The following is a 10,830-nucleotide window of genomic DNA, read 5'->3' on the forward strand; positions in this document are numbered from 1 at the left end:
GATGCATGGTATTATCTCTACTCCTTTATATTGTCTAAGAGTTGCCCTGTGACATAATATATGATCTATTTTTGAAAAGGATCCATGTGCTGCTGAGAAAAAAGTGTAACTGCTTGATGTTGGGTGGTATATTCTATATATGTCAATTAAGTCTAGGTTGTTAATTGTGTTATTGAGTTCTATAGTTTCCTTATTCAGCTTTTGTTTGGAAGATCTGTCCAGTGGTGAGAGAGGTTTGTTAAAGTCTCCCATGATTATTGTATGGTGGTCTATTAGACTCTTGAACTTGAGAAGAGTTTGCTTGATGAACATAGCTGCACCGTTGTTTGGGGCATATATATTTATGATTGTTATGTCTTGTTGGTGTATGGTTCCCTTGAGCAGTATGTAGTGTCCCTCTTTATCCCTTTTGATTAACTTTGGCTTGAAATCTATTTTATTTGATATGAATATGGACACTCCTGCTTGTTTCCGAAGTCCATATGAGTGATATAATTTTTCCCAACCTTTCACCTTCAGTCTATGTATATCTTTTCCTATCAAATGCATCTCATGTAGGCAGCATATTGTTGGGTCTTGTTTTGTGATCCATTCTACTAGCCTGTGTCTCTTAATTGGTGAGTTTAAGCCATTAACATTTAGGGTTATTATTGAGATATGGTTTGTTCTTCCAGCCATATTTGTTTATTTATGTTACTAAACATGGTTTGTTTTCCTCTTTGATTATTTTCCCCCCTTTACTGTCCTACCTCCCACTGTTGGTTTTCATTGTTATTTTCCATTTCCTCTTCCTGTAATGTTTTGCTGAGGATTTTTTGGAGAGATGGTTTTCTAGCTGCAAATTCTTTTAACTTTTGTTTATCGTGGAAGGTTTTAATTTCATCTTCCATCCTGAAGCTTAATTTCGCTGGATACACGATTCTTGGTTGGAACCCATTTTCTTTCAGTGTTTGAAATATGTTATTCCAGGATCTTCTAGCTTTCAGAGTCTGTGTTGAGAGATCAGCTGTTATCCTGATTGGTTTACCCCTAAATGTGATCTGCTTCCTTTCTCTTGTAGCTTTTAAAATTTTCTCCTTATTTTGTATGCTGGGCATCTTCATTATAATGTGTCTAGATGTGGATCTTTTATGATTTTGAACATTTGGCGTCCTGTAGGCTTCTAGGATTTGGGATTCTGTCTCATTCTTCAAGTCTGGGAAGTTTTCTTGTATTATTTCATTGAATAGATTGCTCATTCCTTTGGTTTGGACCTCTATACCTTCCTGTATCCCAATGACTCTTAAGTTTGGTCTCTTTATGTTATCCCATATTTCTTGGATGTTCTGCTCATGGTTCCTTAACAGTCTTGCTGAGCTGTCTATGTTCTTTTCAAGTTGAAATACTTTGTCTTCATTGTCTGATGTTCTATCTTCTAAGTGTTCTACTCTGCTGGTAGTATTCTCAATTGAGTTTTTAAGTTGGTTTATTGCTTCCTGCATTTCTAGGATTTCTGTTTGTTTGTTTTTTATTACCTCTATCTCCCTGTATAGTTGATCTTTTGCATCTTGGATTTGTTTATGTAATTCATTGTCGAAGTGATCTTTCATTGTCAGATTTTGCTGTCTAATGTCTTCCTTGAGACTCCAGATCATCTGAAGCATGTATATCCTGAATTCTTTATCTGACATTCCATCTGCTGCAGCTATTACCTCTTCTAAAGTTGAGTTGACCTGCATTGCTTGTGGTCCTTTCTTTCCTGTCGTTTCATACTGCTCGCGTTTCTTTCTGCTTGGTGAAACTGTTGTGTTTTTTTTTGAAATTTTCCCCCTATACATTTATATTGCTCTTGTATAGTTGACAAGTCTCCCTTGCATGGCGGGCAGCGGCTGTGCTCCTCCTCCAATTGGGGTGATCTGTCTACCATGCTGGCGGGCCGCTGGGTCTGTTCTGCCGGTTGGTCGCAGGTCTGCCTACCTTGTAGGCGTAGGCGGCGGCTCTGCTCTGCCCCTCCTCCAGTTGGTGTGACGTGTCTACCACGCCCGCAGACCCCTGGGCCTGTTCTGTCAGTCTGTCGCAGGTCTGCCTACCTTGCAGGCACGGGCTGCGACTCTGCTTTGCCCTTACTCCAATTGGGGTGACGTGTCTACCACGTGGGTGGGTCGCTGGGCCTGTTCCGGGAGTGGGCGGCGGCTCTGCTCTACCCCTACTCCAATTGGTGTGACGTGACTACCACGCCGCCTGGCCGCTGAGCCTGTTCAGAGTGCAGGCGACGGCTCTGCTCTGCCCCTAGTCCAAATGGGGTGACGTGTCTGCCGCGCCGGCAGGCCGCTGGGCCTGATCCGCCGGTCGGTCGTGGGCGTGGGTGGTGGCTCTGCTCTGCCCCTACTCCAATTGGGGTAACGTGACTACCATGCCGTCGGGTCGCTTGGCCTGTTCTGGGCGCGGGCAAATGCTCTGCTGTGCCCCTACTCCAATTGGGGTGACGTGTCTACCATGCCTGCGGACCGCTGGACCTGTTCTGCCCGTCGGTCGCAGGTCTGCCTACCTTGTGGGCGTGGGTGGTGGCTCTGCTCTCCCCCTACTCCAATTGGGGTGACTACCATGCCTGCAGGTCGTTGGGCCTGTTCCGGATGCAGGCGGTGGCTCTGCTCTGCCCCTACTCCAATTGATGTGACGTGTCTACCACACCGGCAGGCCGCTGTGCCTGTTCCGCCGGTCGGTCGCAGGTCTACCTACCTTGCGGGCTCGGGCGGCTGCTCTGCTCGGCCCCTACTGCAGTTGGGGTGAAGTGATACCATGCCGGTGGGTCGCTAGGCCTGTTTCGGGCGCGGGTGGCGGCTCTGCTCTGCCCCTACTCCAATTGGTGTGACGTGTCTACCACACTGGCAGGCCGCTGGGCCTGATCCGCCAATCGGTCGCTGGTCTGCCTACCTTGTGGGCTCGGGCGGCGGCTCTGCTCGGCCCCTACTGCAGTTGGGTGAAGTGATACCACGCCGGCGGGTCACTGGGGCTGTTCCAGGCGCGGGCGGCGTCTCTGCTCTGCCCTCTGGCTTCCACAGTATTCAGCAGGATCCGGACCGAGAAGCAGTTTCCGCGGGTTCTTTAGCCCTGGGCCAGAGCAGTTCCGGGAGCCAGAATTCAGCCGCTCCGGGCTCGGTGTATGTTCTGATAGGAGCAGGCTCCAAGAGGCAGTTTCCGCGGGTTCTTTAGCACTGAGCCTGAGTACTTTGTCTGCGAGATGCAGGTGAATGGCAGCCTGAAATTACCTGTTCTCCATAAGTTCCATTTTAGAAACAAGAAAGCAAGCAGAAGAAATGCAGTATCTTTCTCAGTAACTTCTGTTGTTTAGTTGGGTTTGGAAATGACAGAGCAATCTACGTAATTAATTAATTTATTTTTTACTTTCGGGGGATTGAACTCAGGGGCTACTGAGCCATATTCCTACCCCTGTTTTGTATTTTATTTAGAGACAGGATCTCACTGAGTTGCTTAGTGCCTTTCTTTTGCTGAGGCTGGCTTTGAAGTCCTGATGCTCCTGCCTTAGTCTCCTGACAATCTATTTTGTATGTTCTGACTTGCTACATCTCTCAAGCAGATCATTTTATATATTATTGCTTTTAAAGATACTGTAAGAGAACATAAAACAGGACTCTTACTTTACTACATGTAAAAGCAAGTGATAGTAGGCTCTGAGGAGACAGAGCCTGCTGGGTGTGGGGAATGGAGAAAAAGAAATAGATCTAAAAGTAATATTGGAAGCACCTAATTGCCATGGTGAAGAACCAAAGCTGCTGACAGGAACAGGAAGCAAGTGACTGAGGGGTGCAACTCCTCTATCTTCATTCAACATTCTATTCTCCTTCTAGTGTTCTTCTGGAGAAGTCTAATGGAAGCTGGATATCAAGGGAGAAATGAGGTTCTCAGTGGCTAATCCTAAATTACAAAGTAGAAGATAGAAAAGTCTATTTGAAGCTCAGAGACAATTGTTTAATGGCATCAAAATTGTTCCCTAAAAAGTGAGGATGAAAATCTTGTGCCAGTTCAAAGACTAGGACCTAATTAATTATATCCAACACTAAAAGTTATAAAATAATGAATTGGGAGTGTACATTTAAGCTTTTCCAGGCACTATTAAGTGATGTTCATAAATTAACTTGTTTAATATTATAATATAACAATTATTATCTGTTAGCAAGAGAAGAAGGTGTTATGATAGGCTGTTACAACTTAGAAGAATCCATTGTCTTTCAATTTATATTAATGTCCTATTCAATTACCCCAGACTCTTAAAAGAGCTGGGAAAAGGGAGTGTTTTTCTCTGTTGACCACATCAGACTCAATTTTGTGAGTTTAAGTGGGGCTTCCTCTGTAAACATGAGGGCTGCCCCACCTGGCTGTACTCTTCAGTAAATAATCTCAATTTTGGGCCATCTCTGTCTATCCCCTAATGCTCCAAACCCTTTAGCTCCTCAGTCCTTCAAACAATTTGACCTAATCATTCATGCCACTTATTTTTGTATTGTGATATTTGTCAGTTGGGTTCTGTGTAGTTCTACTAGCTTAGAAGTTGTGTGATCCAGTGAAGAGCAGAAAAGAAATCCTTCTTCCAACCTGAACTCTTCTCAAAAATCCAGCAGAAATACTTTGCCACTGTGTCATCTGCATTTTATTAATTTAAATCTTAGGATTCATTATTAGGGAACTTTTTCATCTATTGTGGTCTCATTATATACCAAAAAAGTTATGGTAGATGGTAAGCACGTATGTGTAATTCCTGTGTGTTATAACAAAGAAAATAAAAGGTAATGTGTTAGCTATTAATAAATGTTTGTGACAAAATGCCAAGAGTATTTATTCAGAATATTTCATATTTTCTTCTTGAATAACATTTGCAACCTCAGCTGTGACAGACACACATTTCTGGTTTTATACATCAGGTAGTTCACTTATTTATTTAAAAATATTTATTGGGCATTTATTATGTTCCAGGCTTTGTCACAGGTCCTTGGGATGCTGGAGGTTAATAAATACTATCCTCAGGGTGCTTATATTTGTGGTTAATAATAATAATAAGTGAACGAATTAAAAATGAATGCAAAATATATATGCCATTTAATATTTACTTTGCTTACTAATAAAGTGCCTATTATAGGTTACAGAGTGTTTTTTAGTATGTCTTTGGTTATTATTATTTTCTCAGTGTTGAAGAGTGATTTCTTTTTGCTGAGTATTCCTAAGAGATTTTCAACAATTTGCATTTCTGTAATAATTAGGTTTTAAACAAGGAGCATGACTCATTTCTATAGTTAGTACAAAAAATTGTATAACAGCTATTGAAATATTGCTATCACATGGTTTTGAATGATACATGGTAAATTTGTTTTCATGTGGTAATTTTTTGTTTCTGAATTTTGAGTCTGTAGCTACTTTGAATACCAAGTCATATAGTAAAAATTAGTATTCATATTTCATCAGAAATTTTTCCTACTCAGCATATTCTTAACAGCAGCCTTTACATCCTTGTTCCTCAGACTATAGATGAGAGGATTGAGCATGGGGGTCATTACTCCATAGAAGAGGGAGATGAGAGCCTCAATGATGTCTTGATTATCTGTACCAGTGGAAGTTTTAGCCTCGGGCTTTGCATACATGAAGAAGATGGTTCCATAGAATATAATCACCACTGTCAGGTGGGCTGAGCAGGTGGAGAAGGCCTTACGTTTTCCTTCATTGGAAGGGATCCTCAGAATGGTAGCAACAATAAAAATGTAAGAGATCAAAATAACTAGCAGTGGAATAACTAGGACAATCAGATTTGACCCTGCCATGCTGATCACATTGATTGAAATATCAGCACAGGCCAGTTTCAATACGGCCAGAATTTCACAGACAAAATGGTGAATGACATTATTAGTACAAAATGGTAATTGTATTGCTAGAGATGTCTGTATCATGGAGTCAACAAGTCCAGTGACCCATGATCCAGCTGCCATGGGCACATAGACACCTTTGGTCATAATGGCAGAGTACCTCAGTGGATAGCAGATGGCCACATAGCGGTCAAGTGCCATCACGCCTAGAAGCACACATTCTGTGGCTCCCATGGCAAAGGAGAGGAACATTTGCACCATGCACCCAGGGAAGGAAACTTTTCTCCTTAATGTCAGAAAGCTGTCGAGAATCAGTGGGACAGAAGAACTTGTGTAGCAAATGTCCAGGAAGGAAAGATTACAGAGGAAGAAATACATGGGGGTGTGTAGGTGAAAATCATAGATGATCACTGAGATGAGGACTCCATTTCCAAGCAGGATTATCACGTACATCCACAAAACTAGCACAAAGAAAACTGTCTGGAGTTTTGGGTGGGCAGAAAGCCCCACCAAGACAAATTCTGTCAACACAGAATCATTGATTCTTTCCATGTTATGCTTTCTCCAACAGAACTCTGTGGATAATAGAACAGAAATCTGTTAATACAATATCCGAAAGAGCTGGTTTTTTTTTTTTTTTTTTTTTTTTTTTTTTTTTTTTTTTTTTTTAAGAATCATAGTCTGTGTTACTGCAATTTTGTATTTGGGTGCAACAGTGTAACTCTGGGAATTTTTTTTTTTTTTTTTTTTTTTACTATAAATCTGGCTCACTACATTAGGGATCCCAACCTGACTTTCTCAGACTTAAGAGACAGGATCTTTGGATCCCAAACCATTTTCTTGTCATTTCTACAAGTTCTGCCTCTTGAAAAGCAGTAGCTGACAGCCTGGATTCTGCAGAGAGCTGTGCTTGGTTTGGCATTGGGTGCCTGCACTGTGTTTAAAATGTGAATTAGAGGTCAATATTTAAAAATCATCAGCCATGGTTAAACATCTGTACTTCTAGCTTGGCTCCAAATAAATGAGGACTTTTGAAAATACTGAAGCTGTTTCCATCATGAAGTTGTTACAACTGACCCATAGTCTTTAAAGCATGTCTCTTCTTCTGCCAAAGTACTCTCCTCACTCTCTTGTCTCTTGTCACTGGAGGTGAATATAGGTTGCTAATGAACATGTTGTGCTTAATTGGTCTTAAATCATTTGTATTACCCAACAGAATCTTATATCCATTTGAAATATTAACACAAGGCTGTCAATGCAGCAAGCCCGTCATATGGTGAGGAGCCTAGGAAAATGTTTTAAAATCTGAAGAAAAAGTGAACTTTTAAGTCTTAGCACATAATATTAATATATATCTTTATACTGATACAGAAATAAAATATAACTTTTAACTTTTTAATGGAAAAAAGGACCCACAAAGACAAAAATTGCTTAGGTCCCATCAAAATAATAGTATTGCCTGTGTGACTGAGTACCATTCTAATCTTAGTCTGTCTGCTGGTGAGGAGTGATTGTAACATATACCTCTTTGAGAAATCTCATTGAGGAAAGTACCTTCCTTGAAAAAAAATAACAAATATTTACATTTATCTACTCTCTTCTTCAATATAACAAGGGCTTTTATGTTTAAACAAGTATTTTTCAAAATTGGAATAAATTGAAAGTATTAAAAAAGACAATTTTATTATTGGTAAAGAAAGAACATTGTATATTGTAGGCTTCTCTAATTTGTTTATTTACACCTCATGCAAGAACTATCAGGTGAGGATCATCTATAATGATAGCGCTTTTATTAAAAATATATACATTTAATAATGTCACTGACATCCAGTCATTATTTTTGATAAAGAAAATCCACACAGGAATATAACCTATATAAAACCCAAAAAGGACAGTTTAGAAAACCAGTATTGGCAGTTTTACTTGTTTTTCAAGTGAGAAGAAAGCACTATTCTTTCAGGTTCTTATTCACACTTCTGTTTTTTTTTAAAGGAGAATTCCAAGGTCATAGGTGAAAAACTTCCTAGTGAAATAAGAATTAATATTAAAATCTGTATTTTAAATAATTTCAATGATAATAAAATAGTGTTTGCGTTTTGGTAACCCTCTGCCACATACATTTCTAAAGAGACAGGATTGCTATTTTGTGGGACATAGAGTGCCCTTCCTTAAATATTTGGTAACTATCACTGCAAATCATGGTATAAAAAACCTGAATAAAAAATGTTATGATTTTGGAGATGTGAAAACACATTTAGTGAAGTTCAATTCATAATTTTCATATAATTTATCTGAAGTTCACAAAGCAGAAGGTAACTTTTTAAATTTGAAAGAAAGCCCATATCAAATTACTATTTGCTAGTAATTAATGGAGAGAGCTATTTCATTTTTATTAATATCTGTTACAAGTTTAGAATGTCCATTCTTACAGCCTCCATTTAACATAGACTTAGCAATTTCTGGTAAAATTCAGTAGACAAGAGAATAACAGAAGTAATGTTAAATAAAGGCTAAAAATCTATATGACCTAGGGGGAAAAATTAGTAAAATTTATGGCTATAAGATCAATGGAAAAATCAACAGTTCTCTTACATTTATAAATCAATTATTAGAAAACATTAGAAATGTAATAAAAATAATAAAAGGATAAAGCCCCTGGACCTTTTAAAGTCTGAATGAGATGTTTCAATAAATCCTTTAAAATTATGATATAGAGAATAACAAACTATGAATAATTGTGAAGGTATAACTTATTAATAGGTGGGATAAAAATGCAATAGTCTGCCCCTGCCAACCCCATTAGTCTGTGCATCCAATTGAATCCATTCATAATGTACCCAAGTTTTTTATTTTAAGGAATGTAAGTACTCATTTAAAAAGTTGTATGGAAGAATAAAAGTACACAATTTAACATACACAATCAATTTTATAAAATAAAAATAAGGAAGAATCTATATTTGGGATACACTAAAAATCCCCAGTAATAGAAATAGTATAATAATAGTGCAAGTACATTGAAATAATCCAAGGTTAAAGAAAAGAGATCATAGATAGAGACACATGTACATATGGGAGCTAGATAAAAATTGTGAAGGCAAAGCAGTGATGGAGTGAAAATTTAGTAGATAATGTTAGGAAAATGTCTTTTACATAAAAAAGAGATTAAATTAGAATTTGGGTCACCAAAGAGACAAAATTAGACATTTGGGTCATCATACGTACATAAAATTGGAAACCAGATGGATTATGGATATAAATGTGAAAAATGAAAATTTTCAATTAATGAGATAATATAGTATATCTTTGTGAACTAAACAGTGGAGGAAAAGCCTTTCAAAATCTCAAATGTCATCAACTATAAGCAAAAGTTGGTGGTTTTAATTATATCAAAATAAAGATTTTTTTTTCAATAAAGTACATTAGATATAAAGTTAATAGAATGTAGAAGCTGATTATAATGGATAATCATACAGGGGATAACTGACAAGGGGTCAATATTATAATGGAAAAAAAAATCTTGATAATTGAAAATGTAAAGCTTTAAACCAACAGAAAATTGGTCAAAGGGTATGCAATAGCACTTTACAGAAGTGGTTTCCTAAATGGCTGACAAGTATATGGAGAGATGCTCAAACTTAGAAAATCTGAGAAATGCTCATTAAATTCTCAGAATCAACATTTCATAGTAGTATTACAGTAAAAAATCTGAAAATGTTTATTAAAGGTTCAAAAGTGATCACTTAAACAGGCATTATATATTACTTATTTTTATTGGAAAAGTAAATATCACCCCAAAATGGCAGACCTGGGGGCAGGTAGGATTCACTAATACAATGGAAAGCTTTCTGGCTAAATTAAAATTGGGTAGAACCTAGGGATTCCAGTCCTTGGGCTAAAGAAGACAAGCATAAAGATGTTAATCGTTGCACTTTTTGTGGCGAAAGGATGTCAGAGGCAAACTGTATTTTCATTTTCAGAGTGTTGGTTCTACCACATGTGAATATGCACAATGGTACACTCTGTAGAAATTGGAAGAAAATGGACTATTAATACAGTAATATAAATAAATTCCTGAAAAAATAAGCAGTAGTGTGATCTACATCATTGTAAAATTATTAAAATTAAAAATATATTTTACCAGGATACATGCATGTAGAGAGACAAATCAAACACATCACTATGAGTTGGGAGAGAGAACATAAGTGGAATCAGTGACTGTGGGGAAATATAGGAGGCTTTGTAAAGACTGAGAAAAATAACATAGGGAAGTAGGAAGTAAAATACATAGGTGAATGATTAATTAAAGCCTAAATATAAAAGAAAAATACAGACAAAAATACATGCATAAATTTAAGAGTGCATATATGTGTATAGGGCATAGTCAACAAAGAAATGCTGATAAAAAACAATAGTTTAAATGGAAGGAGGTATAATAAAATTAAAATAAAAAGAATTGATTCATGATGCCATATATAAATAATATTTAATAGATTAAAAGGGAAAATGAGTCATTTAAAAGAAAAAAATAAATCAAAGCTTAGTTTTACCAAAACTTTTTTGAAGTCAAGCTTTTCATCTAGGTAAATTTTTTAAAAAAGTCATAGATTGATTGGTCAACAACGAAGGAGAATGAAAAGAAAATTAGGTCCTGTGCTCCCATTGGAAAGGTTTTTCCTTAGTGTGGCTCAAATAAATCTGGCCTTGGTGTTAGCCCTGATTAATGGAGGAGTGTTCATCAGGATCATGTATGTTTCTCATCAGTACTCAACTTTGACCTGTGTTTTGTAGATTTGTAATCATTGCTTTTCAGGGAAATCATGGGCTCCTTCTTTAGCTTATAGAGAACTTGACTCATAATTCATCTTCCTTTGGAAATAAACACATGGCAGTTCATTTTAGGTCAAATTGATATCAAAAAGTTTTTATTTTCCTTGGCAAAAAGAAAATCTTCCTGTTTCCCTGAGTTTTCAGTTCACTT

The 10,830-nt window shown here is 37.6% G+C and overlaps 1 protein-coding gene across 1 annotated transcript; it reads right to left on the reverse strand.

Annotated features, from left to right (window-relative positions):
• Positions 1-5,453: 5,453 nt before the first annotated feature.
• Positions 5,454-6,404, reverse strand: LOC308640943 (olfactory receptor 13C8; the record flags this gene model as incomplete). The annotated part of the gene is made up of 1 exon (XM_081278976.1): positions 5,454-6,404. One exon carries the CDS (start codon positions 6,402-6,404, stop codon positions 5,454-5,456), a length of 951 nt encoding a protein of 316 aa, XP_081135102.1.
• Between the last annotated feature and the right edge of the window lie 4,426 nt (positions 6,405-10,830).

This window comes from Spermophilus citellus (assembly GCF_964194105.1).
Source record: "Spermophilus citellus genome assembly, chromosome: 2".
Taxonomy (NCBI): domain Eukaryota; kingdom Metazoa; phylum Chordata; class Mammalia; order Rodentia; family Sciuridae; genus Spermophilus; species Spermophilus citellus.